The 24490-nt window shown below is 43.0% G+C and overlaps 1 protein-coding gene across 1 annotated transcript in view; it reads left to right on the top strand.

The window, feature by feature from the left end:
* ALAS2 (5'-aminolevulinate synthase 2) overlaps nt 1-23748 on the top strand; it is a 28220-nt gene extending 4472 nt beyond the window's left edge. The window contains exons 2-11 of the mRNA XM_042454462.1: nt 11136-11327; nt 13802-13942; nt 14034-14132; nt 15244-15466; nt 17359-17543; nt 17672-17851; nt 19846-20010; nt 21064-21332; nt 22422-22584; nt 23471-23748. Coding sequence (XP_042310396.1) covers nt 11153-11327; nt 13802-13942; nt 14034-14132; nt 15244-15466; nt 17359-17543; nt 17672-17851; nt 19846-20010; nt 21064-21332; nt 22422-22584; nt 23471-23634 — 1764 coding nt within the window. The 5' untranslated portion in view covers nt 11136-11152 and the 3' untranslated portion in view covers nt 23635-23748. The remainder of the gene's footprint in view (nt 1-11135; nt 11328-13801; nt 13943-14033; nt 14133-15243; nt 15467-17358; nt 17544-17671; nt 17852-19845; nt 20011-21063; nt 21333-22421; nt 22585-23470) is intronic.
* The last annotated feature ends 742 nt before the right edge of the window (nt 23749-24490 follow it).

Here is a 24490-nt window from a genome sequence, read left to right as displayed (position 1 = left end):
TACAGACACACAGGAAACCTGAAACTTAAATAGCAGTTCTTGTTTAGCTTTTCACATATTACAAAAAGGTATTTCCCCTACTCCATGAAAAGCTATTCTCAGTACTAAGATAAACTCGGCAATGTTTTCCCCATTACCAAAACCTCTTGTCCTTCCTCCCAGGTTCACCCTCATTATCTGTATTAAACTAATGATTCAGGGTTCCCACCTAATTTCTTCTTATCCTCCAACACAACATACTGTTTGTTGTTTTGTGCTTTCAAGTCCAACTTATGAGAGTGTGTGACTGGCACAGGGTCACTCAATGGGTTTCTATGGCTGAATGGGATTCAAACCCTGGTTTCCCAGGTTCCTAGTCCAGCATTCAAGCCACTACTGCACACTAGCTCTCTGAACTCAAATCAGAAAAGTCAGGAATACACTCTACTAGAACACAGCTTCATAGACCAAAAAACCCACAACAAACTATGGATGCCGGCCATGAAAGCCTTCGACTTCACACTCAAATCAGAATATCCTTAAACTAATCACTCTCAAACAAAGATACATTATACTATGGCAGGGAAACTATCAAAGCATTCTCTTCCAAAGACAGATAACAACACCCCCACATTCACTTTTCCCTTGATGAGCCAGGCTGCCTTTTGTCCTGAGGCTGGAAAGAACTCCATGTCTACCACATGGATCCTGTTGCTTGGCAAGAGTTCCATAATTATGTTTCCAAGAAGATCAAAAAGAGTTGTGAGTAAATTGTCCTTAGATGTGGAAAGGATCTGTCTTGCAGAACTGGTTTCCAGGCCACTCCAACTCAGGCAATTGGTTCATACTCCAAAGGCAGATCCATGGCATACCAAAAGGGGGCTGTCAATCAAAGGAGACATTTCCAAGAGCATCTTTTTAAACTCAGTATGAAAATGATCATATTCAAACATCATAATGACCCGTTGGTGTGATTTGTTGAAATCTGGCTTGTGAGTGCAAATCTGCCTTTGTTAAGAAGTTGTGGTTTATTAACCAGACAGAGACTGCAATCTGAATCTATTCTGACTTGTTTAAAACCACAATTTGTTGTGATTTCTAAAGCCAGGGCCATAACTTCTCCCTCCTGGCTTGTTTCTCCTGCTGTGGAATGGAACTGACAATGAAGTGTTTAAATAGAGTTCAGCTATACGTACGGGAGACTTGACCAGATTATTCTTGGGACACTCTTCTCGCTTTGTGTTTGTACAACTCACTGGCAAAAGTGATGGGAAGGAAACAAATCAGATATGAAGAAGACAAGTCACAGTTTGGCTACCAGCTATCAAGGATGTAGCCGGGGGGGGGGGGGGTCCAGGGGGTCCGGCCCCCCCTCATCCGTTAGATACAATGAATGGTGCTTGCTGCCGTGCCACCGCACCCAAGTCCCATTATAATGGTGGCACTTAGTCTGCACCTGTCCCCCCTTCCCAAAATCCTGGCTACGTCCCTGCAGCTCTGCAATTTGTGGTTTAAGTAACAAACCTCATACAATGTACAACATGGCTAACTGTGATGTGTGAACGCCCTAATACTCCACCAACAGAGAGAGAGCTCCGCCATTAGGCAAAATGGGAAGGCATGCTTAGGAGGCATAAGAGAAGACAGGCAGAGAGGGTCGTATCCACTGCTGGCTTTGTACTGGCAGTGCTCTGTTGTTGGTATGTGCCTTCAAATCAACTGATACAGAGTTTTCTTTATTCAGAGAAAGGTTGTCATTGCTTGCCTCTGAGGCTGAGAAGAGTGTGGCTTGCCATTAAGATCATTCAGTGAGTTTCCATCACTTGAACAGAGATTCAAACCCTAGGGTACAAGTCATACACTCAAACCATTAGCCCACAAGGGCACACAGTTGTCAGCAGCCTACACAAAACACCCACTGCACCCCTCTATATCGTGTCCTGTTCTTGAGGTTCCCACAGCTCCCAAGAGCAACTTTTGGGGAAGAGGACAGTCGTTTTGGCCTATAGCTTCCACCAGCTCCATCCAGCATAACAGTACAGGACTAAGAGAGTAGTAGTTCAAAACATCTGGAGGGCCAAAGGTTCTCTGCCACTGCTGTAGCTAACAAAGGAGACAAATGAAAATTGGTTGCTTCACTTGCACAAAGGGTAGTGCATTCTGCCAATGCAAAGCCCTTGTGAGATACGGAACCTAAACATAAACAATACTGATAAATTATTTTCTACAAATCCCATTGAAGTGAATGGTTGGTGTCTAAGACTGTGATTCCCAAAGTGTGCAGTATGCCCCCCCAGGGGATGGTGATAAGATCAAAGGGGGCGTTGAAATGAAAGTGGGGCAGCGGGAGGGTAGTATAAGCAAAAAGGGGGCAGCGGGGGGAGCTTCAGTCAAAGTGTTGGTGCACAAGAAAGACAAGGGAACCAATGGTCTTTGGGCTATGATGAGAATGTGGGTTGTATGCAGGGACTTGGCTGGCAGGTTGGATTTGCACTGCTGTTTCTGCTTACTTTCTTTTGTCAGAAAGGACAAGAGAAGAGGTAGCAGATGAAACAATGTTTTTTGAGGGCACACACTTGAAGCTATATGTGAGGAAGACACATCTCTGGGGGAGGAGGGGGAGGAGTATCCGGGGTCAATTCTTGGGGAAGCCCCTCATCTTGGAGTGGCTCATGTACTTAAACATTCTCTTTTTCTCACCCATGTACCTACAGTTCAGAGCATGTGCCCTCTGTAAACCCCCTACATACACACCAGCTGCACCTCTCCTATCCCCAATGAAGAAGGACTGAGAGTCCCTCCTTGCCAGAGATAAATTTCTCCCTGTGCACCTGGTTACCTTGGGAGCAACACTGAGCAGCTGGCTAAGCAGTGCCCGATAGGCCTCTTATCCGCAATGGCATTTAACCCCTACACTGGTACGAATACAGCCAGCAGCTCAGTTGCTATCCCCAGGGGGACTGGGTGGCAAAGGGAGCAGCAACAGAGATTGGTTGTTTTGAATTTGCAATAGAATAGTAGATAAACATGATGTGTGTGTATGTGCTAGAGTTGTCACCCAAGCGGAAATGGGATGATAGCTCAAAAAGTTTTGGGGATCATTGGTCTAAGTGCTTTGTTAAGTCATGAAGCCAGATATCCACTTGAAAATCAATATTTTTTATCTGGTAGCTCTGCAATGCCAGCTTTTGAACCTGGTCTTATAGATAGACTCATAAATCTGGAAGAAACCTCAAGGGCCATCCAGTTCAATCCCCTGCCATGCAGGAATACACAATCAAAGCACCCCAGACAGATGGCCAATGAACCTCTGTTTAAAGACCTCCAAAGAAGGAGACTCTACCAGACTCCAAGGGTGCAGACTGGGTCAGCCAGAAAAATCAGCAGTAGCAGAACATGCCACAAATCATCCTGGCCATAAAATGTTGTTTGAAAACACTGAAATTCTGGACCGTGCCAATAACTACCATGTCAGGATGCACAGGGAAGCCATTGAAATCCACAAACACCTGGCCAATTTCAACAGGAAAGAGGAAACCCTTAAAGTAAACAAGGTTTGGCTACCAGTCCTGAAAAACAGCAAGCTGAAGACTCCACAAATGCAAATGAGAAATCTCCCAGGGTCAGGGGTTTCCCAGCAGACAATGAGCACTAATCAAGCAGACACTCATCCTCTTTTGCAGACTCTCCCACCCTGAGGCCTGCCATTAGCAACAGAACAATCCACATGCAAATCACTCCTGCCTTCCCAGGTCACACAATATATGTGCCAAACTCCTTTCCAGGCAAGCATTCCCTGAAGATGCCAGCCACAGATGCTGGCGAAACATCAGGAAGAAACTCCTCTAGAACATGGCCACATAGCCCGAAAAACCCACAAAATAACTATGGACGCTGGCCATGAAAGCCTTTGACTTCACATAACATGTGTTCTTAATCATCATTTTCACAAATGGTTTTTCATGTAGCTTTTTCCTTTACTCTGTGGGTGTATATCTAATGTATCACTTTATTGGTTTTGGGTTGTCTTAGAAAGATTGCTCTCAATAACGTGTCTCAGTGTGTTCCACTTGTCAGCCTTGGAGGTACTAAGGAAGGAGAAGACTGTGAGTTAATTAAAGGCCACTGTCCTTTCTAAAAATGCTCAAAAGGGAAACTAGGCATTTAAGATGACTTCAGATACAGATAAGAAAAAATGTACCTATTTTTGAGTGGGTGAGAAAGTCCTCCTGCAATCTGACTCATTGATAAAAGAAAGAAACAACTTGGGGGTGTTGTTCATGTTTGTTTGGTAGATGAATAAGCCAAACCTCTGAGTAAATGTAGTGTTGTTGTTATGTGCCTTCCAGTCAACTACATCTCATGCTGAACCTGTCATAGGGTTTTCTTGGCAAGATCATTAAGAGGGGATTTCTTCCATGGCCCTCCTCTGAGCCTGAGGAAGTGTGACCTGGTCACTCATGGGGTTTCCAGGACTGAACTCAAACCACTACAACATGGTGGCTTCATTCAACTGCAACATATGCTATAAAATAAAATACAGATGTAAAACAGTAAAACCACAAAAGCAGCAGACCACAATCTGCTGATCAAAAACAAGAGATAACATTGAAACTCAAAACACAGCACATTTGAACGTGCCAGAATGCCAGTGTGGGACTCCAGGAAACCAGGGTTCAAATCCCTGTTCAAAAATGGTGATCAGAGATGTCCTAACCATAAAGGAGGACAAGGCACAGTGAAATGTAAGACATAAATGAAAATGTAGGCCATGATGAAATAAAAGCTAAAAACACTCATATAAAGATAAATCCACGCTTCTTGGAACTTTATCACATGAGGGAAATTGAGTTTTTAAAATGTGTTTTAAAATCACACAATTGCGATTAAGATTTTCACATACATTGTGACTAAAGAGCGATTATCCCGGGAATAAACAGGCAATAAACAGCAACAAATCATTCACTGGATTTCCCCATGAATGATTTGTTGCTGTTTATTGCCTGTTTATTCCCAGGAAAATGGCACTTTAATCGCGACAGCATGTGAAAATGCTAATTGCGATTACACGATTTTCATAGGATAATCGCCAATTTTCCCCATGTGATAAAGTCCCTAGTCATGCTCCAAATGCAGGATATTTTGGAATTCGTCTGGGACAGAAGATTGAAATGTAGGGCATGTGTGGGAAAATGAGGACATCTGGTCACTTTGTATTCAGAAGAAGAAAAATAACAGAAGAAATACAGATCCCCACAGACAAAGAGATTTCAGTTTATATTTTGCGGTGAGAGGGGGATGGAACAGAAGGAAGGAAGAAGAAAGAGAAGCAAAGTAACTAAACAAAATGAAAAGGGATGAACCTGGCAATTATCTTTCTGGATTGCTTAAGAAACTATGCTGTAATTCAGATTGTCTTTCACACACACACACACACACACACACACTCAAAGACACACATGCACACACCCCAGAATGGCAACCTACTAGGGCAGGTTCAGTAAATAGAATCTAGACTGATACCTGATTTGTGTCCATATATCAGATGTTCATTTAAAATGGCCAACATAGTGAGACTTGTGAGCTTATGTTAAGGGTTAAGCAATCAGCAACCATGGGAGGATTGTGAGAATTGTTGTCCAAAAATAGTACAGTGGGCCCTTGGTATCCGCTGAAGTTTGTTTCCAAGACCCCCCTCCCATGGATACCAAAATCCATGGATGTTCAAGTCCCATTGAATATAATGGGTAGTAAAATGGTGACTCTTTAATGGTAAAAAGTAAGGTTTGCTGTTTGGAATACTGTCGCCCCTCTGTTTTTGCGGACTTAAGATCTGTGGTTTTGATTATTTGCAGAGGGATGACGTCCATTAAAGTTAATGGTGTGCGCTCACATGGCACATTCAGCCTTTCAAGCCTATAGGACTTGAATATCTGTGGATTTCTGAATCTGTGGGTGGGTGGGTGTCCAGAACGGATCCCTTGCAAATTCAGAGGAATGACTCTCTGTGTGTGTGTGTGTGTGTGTGTGTGTGTGTGTGTAGAGAGAGAGAGAGAGTATTTTTTAAAGTTGTGGATGCTTGAATCTGTGGATAAAGAATCCGTTGATATGAGGGATTGACTGTAACTTTGTTTTCATCAGGAAGATGAATATAAAAGAGAGGTGAAGACAATGTAGAGGATTTGCAATAGATTAGCAAGGCTTTCTGGCTTCAAATATGTTAAAATTATATATTTTTTAAAAAATTAAATGAAATGTTTTAACCACCACAGCTGGCCTAGTTTAAATTAATTTCTCTTCCAGCCTCGTATTCCTCATCTGCAAAGGAGGGGGAAAGTACAGAGCTACTACCAACACAGTTATATGTAATAATGATGGGGGTGGGAGTGGGGAAAGCAGAAGTGTGTAACAATTTTAATTTCATGCTAAATGTAACAATGGCAACAAAGCATTCGTTTTCACAAGCTATAACTGTTACTGTTTCTTAGTTATGTTTTAGTTACTGTTTAGGACATTTTCCCAGGCATTTTTAATTATTGTTTTTAAAGCTGAAGCCCTTATCAATGCTAAGATTGCTGGGATGTATCTTCCAGCAACATCTGGAGGGTGACATCTCTATTCTAGCCAAATCAAAAAGCATTGTGCAGTTATTCTGCATCTTTCCCTCCTAAATTCCTGACCCAAAAAATCTGGTTCACCTTATCCACAGGTCAATATACATACAATACTTTAACTTTTATCAAAATAGAAACCTTTTCCTTCTCTGAGTAGAATGGTGAAAGGTGAGAGCTTAGTCCACCCTCAGAGAACCTAAAAGAAGCACCAACCATTTCTCTGCCATCCTATTTCTGGCCTTTTTGAATGTCTCGGTGGGAAAATAGCATCATGCTTTGGCATCATTTTCCTTCCCTTCATTCTTTACTTTCTTTGTTACATGCCTCTAAGTTTTACCCTTGGCTTATACATGACTTATATCAAAATCAATAATTTTGGTCTCAAAATCTACTCTTGATTCATACATGAGGTTAATTTATAGTCAAACACATACAGTGTATTGGAGGGGTTTACAGAGGATCCAAGCAGCACAAAAACTGGACGCCTTTTGTAAGCCACAGTGTCAGACTAATATGCAAAGGGCTGTTGTCTAGCCTTTGAGACTAACTGAGCAAAAATTGTTGTAGCATACATTGTCCTGAATTCAAACGAGAAATGCATTGGCAGCCAATACAGCTTTTTAAGGCAGGGATTACATGCTGCCTATATGATTTTCCATTCAGCAGCCAAGCTGCTGCATTTTGCAATAGCTGACGCTTCTGAGTCTTCTTCAAGGGCAACAGTAGTATAATCGGGAGGTTACAGTGCATGGACTCAGTGGCATGCGGTGTCGGGGGATGCTGGAGTGGTGGCACACAAAAGAGGGTGCTCAGTCTGCTCATTCCTCATGGTTGTGGAGGTTTCCTCATGAAGAGGCCTCTGTTGATGCGGCAAAGCTGGGAGAGCTGGCATGGCCTTCTCCTTCACCAGAGCAAAGCCAGGAGGGGCGCAGCAAGAGGAGGGCCCAACTAGGTGTCACCCCTCTTCTGGGATGTCACTCAATATGGACTGCAACCCCCCATACTGCCTAATGATGCCACTGCATGGACTACTAATTGGACTAATTGAATATTAGCACTGAGCCAGCATCCCTCAACTCCATTTATTTACTGAGTTACGTAGTACCGCCAAAGTATATGACACTGTATGAAAATAAATCAGTGGAACAGATGTCCTTGCCCATTTAAAGTAAGAAGGGAGAGGGGATATAATCCAATTAAAAATAAATAAAATAGTTCAATACATGGGCAATCTGAAGATGCAAAATTATTTGACTCAGCATTTTAAAGGCATTAAGCTACAAATAGGAAAAAATGCTTAAATTAGATTTTTTTTAATGGTCCAAAACACACTGCAGAAATAATCCAGTTTGTGACTACTTTAACTGCCCTGCCTCAGTGCTAGGGGATCCTGGGAATTGCAGTTTATTGTGGCACCAGAGCTCTCTGGCAGAGAAGGCTCAATATCTCACAAAATTACAGTTCCCAAATTTCCCTAGCACTCAGCCAGGGCAGTTAAAGCAGTCTCAAACGGGATTATTTCTGCAGTGTGTTTTGGACCCATGATCAAAGGAGCAGTCTGCAGAATTCTAGCAAAATGATTTCAAAAATCTGGAGGAACAAGAGAAAAATGATGAAGTTGAGCTAGAGAGCAGGAAAGATTTGGCCGTGTAAGAAATATGGAGTTCAAGGAATGAAGATGTCACTACTTGTGAAGACAGGAGGGCAGGCAGTCAGGGCCAGCTCATCCATATAGGTGAACTAGGCAGCTGCCTAGGGCGGCAAAATTTAGGGGCAGCTTGGCGGCTTTTTTGTATAATTTTTTGGCTTTTTGACTAATTTTCAATACTATGACAAGAGACTGGAACCTACGTTTTATGTCATATTTAGCTTTAACAAACGAAACAGCAGAAATCAAGGAGTGAAAATAATTATGAGGGGCAACAGTAGGTGCCAAAATATTTCTGGGTGGCCAAATACCTAGAGCCGCCCCTGCAGGCAGTGGTCCCCAAACTCTGCCCTTTAAGAGATTTTGGACTTCAGCTCCCAAAAGCCTCAGCCATATTGGCCAATAGTCTGAGATTCCAGGAGGTGAAATCCAAAATCCCTTAAGGAGCACAATTTGGGGACCATAAGGGAATGAGGGCAAGCGATGCAGCACATTCTGGTTTGTCAGCCGAGAAAGAGGAATAGCCAGAAAACTGAGAATGAAGAACCAGTTGACTCCTCTTGTGTTCTACCAGCAACTGCTACTGAGGCAGTTACCTCACTCAGCCAAATGGTTGTGCCAGTCACTGCCAGCCATTGTTTTCCATAGCTTCTTCTGTCTCATAACAACAATGACAACATCTGTTAGAGAGAGGGATAGAGGAACAGTTCATTGTTTCAGGTCTTGTGATGGATAATGCTTGGAGCTCTCTGTCCAGATTCTGCTTCTTTTTCCAGCTGATAGTGAAAAAGCAATGCCTCAGCAATGCAAGATGTCACAACAAATGCCACAACTAGTTATCACAACAAGAAAAGGTTTGGGGAACAGATACAATTCCTCCAGTACTTCATTTTGTACTTACATTATTCATGCAATAACTCATCTCTGAAATACATCAAATGCCTTCTATGCTGATTAAGTCAGCAATAAACTAGGTACAGAAGCACATTGGCCTCACATAATCTTTCCAGTTTCCAAGTGGACACAATATACATTTATATAAAAACAACCATTTGGAAACAACCACTTGGACTTTTCTTTCTAGTAGTTCAGCCATGCTGTTTCTTTTGAGAGTGACATTTAGAAAGCAAATTATTTTGTTTGTCAAAATGCTGATATTTTTTCCTCTGCCCCAAGATTTATTCTGAGCTTTTTGTCCTAATGCACATATGAAACATACGAAAAATTGACATTATTAGCATAGGGTATGGCATATGGCACAATCATATCTTTTCTTCGGCACTGGAACTGCTATGCAACTGTTCTTCATCATTGTAAACTTTATTTGCAGAGCTCAGTATGAGTTATTAGGAATATTTTTGACTAGCCAGGTAGTTAGTTCCAACAATATACTGTGAACTTACATTCATGAACTATAAGCATAAGTTCACTGAGCCAGCATGGTGTATCAGTTTGAACACTGAACCATGAATTTGGAGATCAGAGTTCAATTCCTTGCTCAGAAATGGATGACCTTGGGCAAGTCACACTCTCTCAACCCCACAATACTCTATGATAGACTCACTTTAGGGTCACCATCAATCATAAACAACTAGGAGGCACACAACAACTATATATATATACTGTGTATATATATATATATATATATATATATATATATATATATATATTCATGAAGACTAAAAAGTAACAGTCAGAATTTTAATTTTCTGTTTCTTTATCACATTCTCATCTATTTGTTTTGGTCCTGAGTGAAGCTCACTTTGCCAACTGCTGAGAAACCTGTTCCCTACTTCATATTTTCTTGCACTAAATGTGTCTAGCTGAAAAACAGAATAATACCCTCTTTACCTTTGAAGATCAGAGAGGTGGCTGTTACAAAAATACATGCAGACACATATATGTACATACAGATAAACAATTTTTACCCAGTTCTTAAGCGTTCTGCTTAAGCAGCACAATTCAAGACAGGGCCAGTATGAGACATTTTGGTGCCAGAGGCAAAGGATAATATAGGGCAAGATCTATCCTATGTATTGAAGCTAACTTGAACTGGCAGTTGTGCTAACTTGAACTGGCAGTTGTGCCTCACTTCAACACTAGCAACACAATGGATTCCTCCATAATAGTGCACCAGGCAAGTTTCAAGGTATCTTCTGAAGGTAGGGGCTGTTTCCATTCAAACTGCATCTGCACTAAAGAAACAATGCCGTTTAACTATCATGGTTCCATCCTATAGAATCCTGGGGTTTATAATTTGTTGTGGCACTAGACCTCTCTTACAGAGAAGGATAAATATCTCACAAATCTACAAATCCCAGAATTCCATACCACTAAGCCATGATAGTTAAGGAAGTGTAAAACTGCATTAATTTTTCAGTGTAGATGTCACCTAAGAGATGAAGAATGTCAAGGAGCTCAGGAAAAGAGAGTGCCCAGCCAAAGCTGCCCCCAACTGAAAATGTCTCCAAACCCAAAACTTTCTAAAGATAGCGGAGTCAGCTAGTCAAAACGTAAGTGCTCCCTCATGCTCTCAGCCTCAGGGGAAGGCAATGGCAAACCTCCTCTGAACAAATCTTGCCAAGAAAACCCCATGATAAGGGTCACCATGAGTAGGAACAATTCAGTATAATGAGGGAAAACATTTTAGAATTTGAGAAAACTATTCAGCGTAATGAAACATTCACCGTAATGAGGGAACACATTTTAAAGGTTGAAAACTGTAAAGCATTCAGTGTAAGGAGACATAATGAGGAAACACTTTTTACAGGTTGAAAAATATTTTTAAGGGAGATATGAAAAGGAAACATTCAATATAATGAGGGTGCACAGTTGATCAGAAAGCCTTAGCCACCTTGACTTGTTTCTGTTTCAATTTTCCTCTGAAAATATAGCACTATCTTTTGGTACCATGGCCTCGCTTCTCCAGTGCTGCCCCTTCTTCACCCGGGACCCAGCCATCTTCCTACACAAACTTCGACCCTTGTTGGTCAGAAGTGCTCAGCGTTGTCCTGTGATGGTGGCCCGCAGTTTCTCCCATTCTGTTGCTGACCTGCAGCATGGCAAGGAGACTTCCGGTGATACAGGTGAGCCAACATACTGAGCAGACAGACAGTGATATTGACATGTAGGAGATTATTAAATGTGGCTTTTAAACCACGATTACACCTGGAAAAAGCAGCTTTGGCGATTCTTGTAGTATGACCCGTTGCTGCTGCATCCCTCAAACATGCCCAAGCACCCCTTTTCACTGATGGGGGAAAACCCGTCAATAAGCTATCAGTAAGTGCCCAAGTGCAAAATGTCACCAAACAGCCTGATCACCTCCCCGCCCCAATTTATTTAATTATTTTTAAAAACTTTTTTAAATTGACACCACTGGAGCAGGGGTCTGGAATTGTGTGAGTTAAAAGAAAAATAAACAAAAATACACTCAGCCCTCTGCATTCACTGGTTTTTTATCCACAGATTCAAGCATCCATGGCTTAAAAATATTCCACACACACACACACACAGTGGATCCTTGTTATACGCTGGGGTTTGGTTCCAAGATCCCCCGTGATTAACAAAATCCATAGATGCTCAAGTCCCATTAAATATAATGGCATAGCAAAATGGTGTCCCTTATAAAAAATGGAAAACCAAGGTTTGATATTTGAAATTTATACTTTGAACATTTTCAAACAGTGGATGTTTGAATGCATGTATAAAAAATCCGTGTATAAGAAGGGCCAACTGTATATATAAATTCCAATTAGCAAAACTTGATTTTGCCATTTTATGTAAGGGACACCTTTTCACTATGCCATTGTATTTAATAGGTTTTGAGGAAATAGGAAATTGGGACTTATCCCTACTAAACTAGGACAGTTGGTGGGCATGCTATTGTTTCCCACCTTTTTTTTCCCAGTCCAGAACTAAAGGCAGCTTACAAAAGTTAAAACAGGTACAGCTTTAAAAATTTGCATAAAACAAATGTTAAAGATATAATTAAACTATCAGTACGTTTCAACTCAGTTAAAAACGTGACCATTAATAATACAACTAATAGATAACACAGCACATTATGAAAAGCATTTTCTCCTAAGCAAGCAATCCTTATTGTGGCACCAGAGCTCTTTGACAGAGAAAGCTAAATGTCTTACAAAACTATAGTTCCCAGAATTCCCTAGCACTGAGCCAGGGCAGTTAAAGTGGTCTCAAACTGGAATATTTCTGCAGTGTGTTTTGGACCCAAGAACTCTGGAACGACCTGCCGGATGAGATCCGTCAGTTGACATCATTAGACAGCTTTAAAAAAGCGGTCAAGACGGATCTCTTCCGGCAGGCCTTTCCAGATTAACCATCCCGGCCCGGGCTCCCTGATCCCCTCTTTCCTCTCGTGGCCCCATCTTTAGTGATGGTTGAGGATCTCCAGAGGGACACCAGGGTTTTTAGTTTGTTTTAACTATATTTTATGTTTTGATATTGTGTTTTTAATCTGTCATATTTTTTAATAGTTTCATAAGGAGGGGAGGGATTATAATGTTTTTAATTTTATATTTTACTCTGTGATTTTACTGTTGTCAACCGCCCGGATTGGTTCGCCACAGGGCGGTATACAAATAAATATATTATTATTATATTAAATATATTATAAGAAAGATGCTCTCCTGTATTCCCATCAGATATATCTGTAGTTTTCTTCAAAGTGCTGACCTCTAGTTGTGTTGCACTACTGCTCCCATTATCCCCAGTTAGCTGCTGGAGAAGACTAGTCAGAAAGGCTGGACCCCAGAGCAGGCAGTAGTGGGGCTGGTCAGACAGGTACAGTGGTCCCTATACATTGACTGTAGTTAGGGGTAAAGGAGCCCTGTGAATGTGGGAAAATGCAAATAAAAAACCCACTGTTCTTCAGTGGTGTGGGTGTCCCACAGCAGGGTGTCACCCAGTACGGGGGACAGGTCTTTGGGGATAGGGCTTTGGGGCAGAGCCTAAGGGGCTCATGCGGAACTCCCTGTCCCATGTGGTGCACATCAGGAAGGTGGGGGGGGAGGCTCCCTGGCTGTCACCTCCCTTGTATGATATCACCAGTGTGGTCCATGCTCCCTACGCCCCCTAATGACACCACTGCTATTCTTTTTCTCCGAGAGGATACCTCTCTAGGAATCTTCAGGTCCTCCAGCACAACTCTGTGGTCAGCATCTGCTAGAAGGTGATCATGTAATCAAACTGGATGATGACCTGTTTTCTCTAAGAATCATTGGGTTCAATTTCTGGCAAGTTGCGCTGGAGGACCTAGAGATTCCTAGAGAGAACATATTAATCAAACCCGCAAATAATCAAATCATTCTGTTGTTTTTACTGTACTATTTATTCCTTTTGGGTGTTGTTAATGAATAATCAAATCCACAAAAGTCAAAGCTGCAAATGTGGAGGGCCAACTGTGGTCTCATCTCAACCTGAGGCAGCTTCCTGAGTCCAGCTTAGAAGAAGTCTACAGCCTAAATTAAATGGGCTGCACAGCAGAACGCACACAGAATCTCTCTCTCTCTCTCTCTCTCTTGATTATGTCCTCTAGCCTCCATTCTGCAGACGGCGCCCACCTCAATCCCCACCACCCAGTGCCCTTTTATAGAGTCAGAGCGCCAAAGCGGCCGGAGTCCCTTTGTGCAAGTGGCAAAACCTGAGGTCCAGGAGGATGTCTGGCCTTCCAAGACAGGTAAGGAATGAGGTCCCCATGGGGCTGGAAACTAGACGAAGAACACTCTCTATGCCTTCTCATTACTAACCAACTTTGCCCTTCTCTCTAGGGGTGCTGAGCTCTCTGTTCAGAGAGGTGCAATCTAGCCTCAAGAAAAAGTTGCTGAACTCTGACGAAGCATCACACCTCATCCGGGACAATATGCCAGGTCAGGGGATGGGGAGGAATTCACCAGTTGCCCCATCACTGTGTTCACAACCTCAATGTTGCTTTGAATCTCAATTTTGGGGGGAAATTAGGGTACCAACAACAACAACAATGTGAGTGTGTGACTGCACAGCGACATTGTGTATCTATTAAGTCTTCCAAATGGGGGGGGGGTGCATTCTACTGGCATGTCCTTATGGTTGTTGTGCTCCATCAAGCCGTTTCTGACTTATGGTAACCCTAAGGCAAACCTATCACGGGGTTTTCTCAGCAAGATTTATTCAGAGAAGGTTTGTCATTGCCACTCCCAAATTAAAACAAGAAGTGCTCCCCAGATACCTTGATGTAGAGCAAAAATGCAGCGTTTTTGCCTTTATAATAAAATTTGGCCAAGCAGCAATGGTGCATTAGGGCCTGCTAAACAGACCACATGCTGCATACCCCTGCTTTAAATGAAACATACATGTATGTCAGTTATGACTATAGAATAAAATAGACACACAACCTTTCCTGACTGGTATTCCCCCCTTCCCCCATGTATTTTATTGAGAAAAATTAAATACTGTATATGGAGCTGAAGTTTAATTTTATCCTCCATCATCCCATACCTATCCTTTGGTCCTGGCACCCCAGACCTGTCAATACTGCCTAACATTACCCCTTGCTTCCTAAAATCTCTAAGCCCCACATCCCAAATGCCAGACTCTACCCACCTAGGGTACATTAGGGTACTGTAGAAATAATGAAGAATGACACCACTTTAAATGCTGTAGCGCCATCCTATGGCATCCTGGCATTTGTAATTTTACAAAGGATTTAGCTGTCTGGCAATATGTGCTGGTGCCTCACAAAACTACAAATCCCTGTAGCATGGAGCCATGGCACTTAAAGTGGTGTTAAACTGCATTATTTGTACAGTGTAGATACATCCTAATCTTTTCAAAGGTGTCATTCTGGATGCTGGACTACTAAATACTAATCTGAATAATTGCTATAGCCAATCAAAAGTCCATGGTTCTCTTCATCCTTTCAGCTGTCAGTCATTAGTTGCAGAGAACATAAGTGATGTGCATTACAGGTGTGTCAACCAGGTCTATGTGATTTCCTAACAGGGAGTGCTGTGTTTGATTATGATGCCTTCTTTGAGGCCAAGATACATGCAAAGAAACAAGATCACACCTACCGGGTCTTCAAGACAGTTAATCGCCGAGCTGATGCCTATCCATTTGCTGAGGACTACTCGTGCTCCCAGGTTGAATCGCGAGAGGTGTCTGTCTGGTGCAGCAATGACTACCTTGGAATGAGTCGCCACCCTCGAGTGTCCCAGGCCATCCAGTAAGTGACAGGGTGCTTCGGTCCGCTTCCTGTCACACAGACATACTTAATCTTGCATTCTAAAAATCTGCATTCTTTGTTGTTGCTGTGTGCCTTCAAGTCAGTTTTGACTATCAAGCAGCTTTCTTGGTAAGATTTATCCAGAGAGGGGATTGCCTTTGCCTTCCTCTAAGACTGAGAGAGTGTGACTTGTCCATGATCACTATTTATCTTGAGACACCCTCAGGACTAGCTGCTTGAGCTGGATCATCAAGTGCTCCTTCCTATCCAAATCAAGGTGCATAGTTCTGAAAACCAGTCAAATTAATTGGCCCTTTCATGACAGCCAAAATCGGCTGCTTAGGGTGGGTACTTCACTATTGCAAATGATAGGCCTGGTCCTAAACACCAAAAACCTATTTCGGGTATTGGTTTGATGCTCTGGATGAGATAATGAAGCTGAGGGACCTTCATGTCAACCAACTTCCCCTATGCTAGAAACACACAGGATTATTTCACCTGTACCCACCACACTTCCAGTGAGTTATAGGTTTGGGAAAGAGATTTCTTTTTTTTATATGAACTCTTACTTCCGCATGTCCTATCAGCACCCATTATCAACATACAATACAACCCCACTGCCAGTACAACCCCAGTACACCAGTAGGGCCTGTTGCTGATGCCTATCCTGCATTGCATTGCAATAGGCCACCACTGAGGTCTCTAACAGTGTCCTGGCAGGACACTCCCATTTTCAGCTCCATAAGAATCAGGGCTTTTGTAAAGTTAATGGATCTTAGTGGCACATTCACATGATTGTGCTACCACAAAATACTGAGCATTCGAAAATTAATAGGCCCAGGGGTGTAGCTTCAAGGTGTGCAAAAATAAGGCATGGTCTCCCAAATAAGAATTCTGTTCTCAAGTATTTCTTTCCCTTTCAATTCTCAAATTTCTGGCATTGCAGAAAGTGAGAGTGAGAAATTAAATGCTATTCATATGCAGAACTCTTACATTTGCTGTGTACTCACTCATCTTCTTGCTAATTTTGCCTTTTTTTTATTTTTTATTTTTTTATTTTTTTGGATGCCTAGTCTGTAGTTCCAAAAGCTCAGTTAAGTTCCTGCAATACTAGAAAATTGGGGCCTGAATGAAAATTTGATTTGGGGACAATGCAACAACATATTGGGAGGGAAACAACTCTCCTGTTCTTCTTCTCTCACCCCCACTACGAAGGTTGCAGCTAAGCTCAGAAGGAAAAGGGAAGTCTCAGTTGGGTTGGCAGATGTCACATCCCTGCTAATAAAAAAGTAATGGTGTTTCACCCTCTGAGGTTCCATGTCACTGTGCCTTAGGGGAAAATCTCAATCCCTCTTCAATAGAAGTATAGTGTCTAGAGATCAAGGGAAGTAACAGTGCCACTCTATTCTGCTTTGGTCAGGCCCCACCTGGAATACTGTGTCCAGTTCTGGGCACCACAATTCAAAAAGGAAATTGACAAGCTGGAGTGACTAAAATGGTGAAGGGTCTGGAAACCATGCCCTATGAAGAGAGACTTTTTAGGGAGCTGGGTATGTTCAGCCTGGAAAAGAGAAGGTTAAGAATTGATATCATAGCCCTGTTTCAGTATTTGAAGGGTGTCATATTGAGAATGGAATAAGCTTGTTTTCTGCTGTTCCAGACGATAGGACCCGGAGCAATGGATTCAAACTACAGGAAAAGAGATTCCACCTAAACATTGGGAGGAACTTCCTGACAATGAGGGCTGTGTGACAGTGGAACACACTCCCTCAGAGAGTGGTTAAGTCTCCTTCTTTGGAGGTCTTTAAACAGAGGCTGGACAGCTATCTGTTGGACTGGATGGCCCTTGTAGTCTCTTCCAACTCTATATTTCTATTATTCTTCCACCTCAGAGAGACACTGCAGCTGTATGGAGCTGGAGCTGGAGGCACCAGGAACATCTCAGGTACCAGCAAGTTCCATGTGGACCTGGAACAAGAACTGGCCAGCTTGCACACCAAAGATGCTGCCCTGCTCTTCTCATCTTGCTTCGTGGCCAATGATTCCACCCTCTTCACCTTGGCCCGCTTGATGCCAGGTAACAGCGCAGTGACCTTTGACTGTCAATTGAGCCTGGGAAGCAAGACTTTCATCATTACCCAGAGGAGGGGAAGAACAGAGACCATGCCAATAGATGCTACCTGTGGGCTCCTTTTTCTCTTGTAGGCTGTGAGATCTATTCAGATGCTGGGAATCACGCCTCTATGATCCAGGGGATCCGAAACAGTGGGGTTCCTAAATATGTCTTCCGCCACAATGACCCTCAGCACCTGGAGGAGCTCCTGAGCAAGGCCAAACCTGACACCCCAAAGATTGTTGCCTTCGAGACAGTGCACTCCATGGATGGTAATTGCTATCCTTTGCCTCTTGGTACACTCTGTTCTTATCTCTGGATCCAAGCCTATTAGGGGAACTTCTAGCCTAGTACTCCATGAACCATTTTTAATTGTCATACCAGCTCTTCTGGTCTTCTCTCAGAAAAGAAAGCAACTTGAATACTTTTCTCTGTGCAGAGACTGGCATGGCCCACTGTGCCTCTCCCTGTACACAAAAAAGCATAAGAAACTGGGTAGTGTTGTGGGACAGAGCTTTACCATCTAGATCAGCAGCCTTATAGATTGGTCTCAGCCATTACCAATACTGTTCCCCACCCACCACCTTAGGCAGAGATAGGTGGTTGCCTTGGGTAGTGGGCAATGTGGTGGGGGTTGTAGCAGAAGCTTCCTGGATACACCTTGCTGCTGAAGGACATTCCTGTATGTTCTAACTTCCTCATCTGCCTCCTTACTCCATCCCACCTCAAGCTAATGTTTTTGGTCTCAGATGAGTTACCATCACCAGTGTCAAAGTAAGATTAAGTCTGTGCAGGTTCTGCAGCTGGAATGTGGGGAGTTCAATATGAGTCAACAATGTGATGCAGCAGCTAAAAAGGCCAAAGTATAGCATCTAGATTAAGGGAAGTAATAGTGCCAACTCTATTCTGCTTTGGTCAGGGCTTACCTGGAATACTAGTTCTGGGCCCTGCAATTTAAAAAGGATGTTGAGAAACTGGAGTGTATCCAAAGGAGGGCAACCAAAATGGTAAAAGGTCTGGAAACCATGCCCTATGAGGAGCAATTTAGGGAGCTGGGGATGTTCAGTCTGGCGAAGAGAAGTTTGTGAGTTCCTGCATGGCAGGGGGTTGGACTGGATGGCCCTTGTGGTTTCTTCCAGCCCTGTGATTCTAGGATTCTATGAGTACTATCTTCTCTTCTGCCTCAAGCCAGAGTATGTGAAGATCTTAGAATCCCCCCCCCCCAAGGTCTGGCTTGAGGCAGAAGAGTATCTTGTGCCCGGGACGTAGCTAGGATTTTAGGAAGGGGGGGGGGGGGCCAGACTAAGTGCCACCATTATAATGGGGCTTGAGTGCGGTGGCGCAGCAGCACACACCATTCATTTTTCTAATGGAAGGGGGGGTCCGGCCCCCCAGATCCCCCCCCCCGGCTACATCCCTGCTTGTGCCAGCTCTGCTGAACCCCTCCGGCCCCTGAAATATGATCCCATCTCACACAGAGCTGATAACCCTGGTAGGTCTGTGAGTACTTTGGCTGCACCAGCCAAACAAGAGCCCCCTTTCCCTTCCCAGTGTTTACCTGGCTTCAGCAGCTACTCTGGAATAGCCATAAATGCAGAAGGAACAGAAGGTCTGCTGTTGCTGCTGCTACTGTTCCAGTCTAGTAGACAAGGGAAGGACTCCAAGAGCAGCACAAGGTAGTGGATGGGTGGCAACTAGTCTCATCACCTGGGCAGTGTTGAGCTACTGAAGTTTATGGAGGAAGGAAGATCCACCAGGAAGCTCAGCTAAAGAGAGGATGAGACTGTGGATAAGAGAGACATCAACAGGCTAATAGGAAAAAAATAGTGTACTCAGGGTAGGATTTTGGGAGACAGGTTCACAGCCCCACTCAGAAAAATGGATCATGATGGCACCCCGGAATGTAACAGTGCTAGATTGCCACATGTTGATGTGAATAACACAGACCGTTTCCTAAAGAATGAAGGAGTGAGGGTTAAAGTAATTAAATTCTCATACTAATTACCTGACTGCATTGCTGATTAGGAATTGGGGGCAGAAGGCAAATGAAGGTTACTAGTTTAGTTGATGGTGAGAATGCTGTGGATGTCCAAAATATTATGGGGGAACAAATGCTTTGCTGCTATCCAAATAAATAACATTCACAGCACAAACGTAGTCCACAAACTAATTAAATGTGGATTAGGGAGAAACACTGTCAGATGAATCCATAATTGGTTGGAAAACTGTGCTCACAGAGTTCACAACTCTTTTTGTATGCCTGCAGGTGCCATCTGCCCACTGGAGGAAATGTGTGACGTGGCACACCGCTATGGAGCCATCACTTTTGTGGATGAAGTCCATGCTGTTGGGCTGTATGGGATGCATGGTGCTGGCATTGGAGAACGCGATGGAGTAATGGGCAAAATAGACATCATCTCTGGTACTCTAGGTGAGTCTGGGAGAAGTGAAAGCTCACCAAAGGGGTGGGGGGTGGAAATGTGGACTGCTATTTCCATTATGGAAAGTTCTCAATGAGAATATTCCTGCATGTTATTTTCTTTTAAATGCATGAAAATGTGCATGTATTTCCATGTGCATTTTCATTTGTCATCTCTGCTAATATAAACTTCTACTATATAGCTTTCTCTAAAACACACATTTCTGTATGTAATCTTCTCTGATATAATTATTTTGGTATGCAATTTGAGTCAAAACTTTATCAGAAGTGAAAGCTCAACAAAATCTAAAGGAGAACTGCATTCCAATTAGCATGTTAGTTCAAGAAGCACAGATTGGATTGTTTTGCTTAAAAAGATGGAATGGATAAAATTCTTCCTCATTTCTAGCTGAGAGGATGTTCCGGAATGGGAAAGGAACATCATGCTGTAGGCTAGCAGTTCTCCAATGGAGAGGAGGGCAACATAATGTTAGAGAATGCAACAAGTCATAGGTGGAGCCTATCCAAAGTGTGTTCTGGATCCACAGCACTGCCCTACATTATCAACATGACTCTCAATCATCCTGAAACAGAACTGGCAGTAGCACCTGAGGACTCCCAATTTTTAAAAATGTGTCTTTATCAAAGATGCAGTTTCATTTTTATTCTAAGGAGGGGGGAACCCATGTGGATTTCTTTCATATAACTAATTCATGCATACTCTGGATGAACAAAATGAATGCTATTATTCTACTGAATGGAAGCATATTAATTTCTCAGAAACCAGGAAAAGGGTGATAAAGATTTCCAGTAGCTGAGACAGGGTTTGTCTGCCCAGCCCACTGCCTTGCCTTATTCTATGACATGCAGAAAGAAATATACAAAATTAATGATGTTACTCTGATTTGTTTGTATAATGCTGTCAGATTTCAAAATCCAACTTCACTGGACAAAGAACCCAGATTATAGAATCTGGTACACATTCTTTGTTTTAAACTGCAGCTACTGTGCATACCTCAAACAATCACTGACAAACTGCCATGCTTTTCCATCCTTCCCCTGCAGGAAAGGCTTTTGGCTGTGTGGGTGGGTATATCGCCAGCACTGCCTCCCTTATTGATACAGTGCGCTCCTATGCTGCTGGATTCATCTTCACCACCTCCCTGCCTCCCATGGTGCTGGCTGGAGCCTTGGAATCGGTCCGGATTCTGAAGAGTCCTGAGGGACAGTCACTGCGCCGTGCCCACCAGCGCAATGTGAAACACATGCGCCAGCTGCTGATGGATGCTGGGCTGCCTGTGGTCAGCTGCCCCAGCCACATAATTCCCATAAGGGTATGGATACTCAGAGCACTGAGTGATGTCTCTGGCAATAAGGGTTGAGGGATGGAGTGTAGCATCCAGATTTAGTCACACAGACTGAGTGTTCTTTATCTGGAATTCCAAAACTGAAATACTCCAAAATTCATAATTGTCCACATGGGTGATGCCTTTGGTTTCTGATGGTTCAGTGTACGTACACACACTTTGTTTCACACACAAAACAATTTAAAGTATTATGTATAAAATTACGTTCAGGCTATGATTGTAAGGTGTATACAAAACATAAATGAATTTCATGTTTAGACTTGGGTCCCATCTCCAAGGTAGCTCATTATGTATATGCAAATATTCCAAAATCCAAAAAACTCTGAAATCCAAAACACTTTGGTCCCAAGTATTGCAGATAAGGAAGACTCTACTTAGACATGAAAAAACTTAGACTTAGGTCCAAAACACACTGCAGAAATAATAAAGTTTGAGACTGCTTTAATTGTCCTGGCTCAGTGCTAGGGAATCCTGAGAATTGTAGTTTATTGTGGCACCTGAGCTCTCTGACAGAGAAGGCTAAATGTCTCACAAAACAACAGTTCCCAAAATTCTCTAACATTGAGCTAGGGCAGTTAAAGCAGTCTCAAACTGGATTATTTCTGCAGTGTGTTTTGGACCTTAAATTAGTCATTAATCAAGTCCCATGAATTTCATCAGGTCTACTCAAAGTATCACTGGCTTGTGGCAGAAGCCAGCCAAAGGGTTCAGCAACTTCACTGGGGAAACAAAAACAATGAACAAGAGTGGGAATGAATATGATGAGTATGTTCACAACACACCAACTTGCAAGAGGGAACAAAGCAAACTAGAAACTGCAAGACCAAAGCAGGTCTGTTGATGTCGAAGGCTTATGGAAAGATAGAAATCTTTCATAAAGTCACTAAAAGTCAAAGCCGATTGGATGGCTAATACTGCCAATAACAACACCCCCTTCCTATTTAAATCACTGAGATTTAACAGTGCCTTACTTTGGCCAGATATGAAGGAATGAAAGGTGGGATGGAAGAGGGAGGCCAGAGGCCAGACTTGCAAGGTTTCTTTGCCCTCTGACAGGTTGGAGATGCTGCCCTGAACACCCGCCTTTGTGACTTGCTTCTGTCTGAATACAACATTTACGTCCAGGCCATCAATTACCCTACTGTGCCTCGAGGAGAGGAGCTCCTGCGGCTGGCGCCCTCTCCCCACCACACACCACCCATGATGGACTACTTTGTCGGTGAGTGGATGCAGGGCCATTCACTCCAGTCTACTGTTTTAAAACTTAAAGAAAAAACTCATGATAGAAACTACAATATTGTTCTATAGTAACAAATGTTCATAAAAAGAAAGTTAGATTTCTGCTTTCCCCACAAGCATACACTAAAAGGAAAAGCAAAATCCATTGCCGTACTAAATTCACAGCACCCTGTGGGGAAAAAAGAAATAAATTAATGGCAAGCCCCTAAATATCCTAAAGGCAGCAGATCCCATCTGATGTTGGAAACAAAGCAGGATTACCTCTGGTTAGTAAAGTACTTGGATGGGAGACCATCAGAGGAATACCAGGTATTGTAGGCTATATTTCAGAGGAAGAAACTAGAAAAATCACCTCTGAGTATTTGTTGCCTAAGAAAACTCTAAGAAATTCATGGGGTTGCCACAAGTCAACAGGCAAGTTGAAGACAGACAGACACACACATATTCATAATGTGTCCAGCAAGCACCCCCTTATAAAGTAGAGGTAAAAGTCATGCTGTCATACACAGCAAGAGCCCTAACAAACTAGAGCAAGGAAGCACACGTTTTCTCTACACATTTTGAACAGGAAGGTGAATCTAACTAGTCTTGCCCAATCTGGCACTTTTCAGATGCATTAGACCAGTGCTACTTGAAGTGGAGGTCCATAGAACAGCACAGGTCTGAAAGACACTCTCAATCTGCAACAAGTTTGCAATAAATAAATAAAGAGTTGTAGTCAATAGACACAGATACCAGTCTTTGGCATATTTAGATAGAAAATATTGGCAGTTCCCTACATCAGACAAAAACCCGTCCAACATGGCCAATGGCCAATGCAAAGTTCTGTATATGTCCTTCTGACTACCTTCCTCTCTTTCCTACAGAGAAGCTCCTGGCAGCCTGGAGGGAGGTTGATCTACCCTTGCAGTCGCCAGCATCTCCTGAGTGCAATTTCTGTCGCCGCCCGCTGCATTTTGCCCTCATGAGCGAGTGGGAGCGGGATTACTTTGGCAACATGGGACCCCGCTACATCACACTTTCTGCCTGAGAGGAATGTTGCTTAGAACCTGGCCAGAAAAGACCTGCTCAACACTGATGCTGCAAACAAGAAAGTGGGAAGAGAGGAATCAGTACTCAATAAAGTTCTGCACCTGTGCCTGTATCTTTCACTGCCTCTTACTTTGTAAAATCTATGCTTAGGCTAGCAGAGTTCCTCCAGATGGTTATCCATATTAGGTGACAGCACACAGGGAAAGACAGCAGCTTCACAGGGCTGCAAAAGGCTATTGGGGTATGCACACAAAAAAGAACCTAGGTGAGAGCCCAGGCAGGGGGGAGCAAAGCACTAGAAGCTGGAGTCAGGAAGTTTAATATTTCTTCCTAAGCTGCAGATGGGCAGAAACTTAGCTTCAGCTGCAAACTTGAGGCCATGCTGCCTTCCCCCCTAGAATTACTTCTGGTTCAACCTCTAAGCTTTCTTATTTTAAGCTCAACTCTGAAGAAAACAGGAGAAAAAAAGTGGATGCTAAGCAACTGAGAAACCCTTGCTGAGCTATTACAATTTACCCAGAGATTTACCAATAGGCCCCTACATGTACTACTGTCTGTTCATCTTGAGCTACAGCACTAAAATGCCTAAACCTATCCCTACTCCATTTCCCCTTGTGGCCCCAGTGGACACCTTAGATCAGGGGTAGGCAACCTGCGGCCCGCGGGCCGAATGCGGCCCGATGAGGCCTTGGGACCGGCCCCAGCCCGGTTCTGCCGCCGATTGCCGCTGGGGCCTTTGGGGGGGCAACTGTCTATAGAAACCTCAGAAACATGCATTTATATGAACATTTTTTTAAAAATCAGCAATTTTTTTCGCGTGTCCTCCATTTTTTTTAAAAAAGTGTCTTCCATTT

This window comes from Sceloporus undulatus, chromosome 2, assembly GCF_019175285.1.
Source record: "Sceloporus undulatus isolate JIND9_A2432 ecotype Alabama chromosome 2, SceUnd_v1.1, whole genome shotgun sequence".
Classification (NCBI taxonomy): Eukaryota; Metazoa; Chordata; class Lepidosauria; order Squamata; family Phrynosomatidae; genus Sceloporus; species Sceloporus undulatus.
The sequence above is the reverse complement of the archived record's forward strand: the minus strand, read 5'-3'. Positions and strand labels throughout refer to the sequence as shown.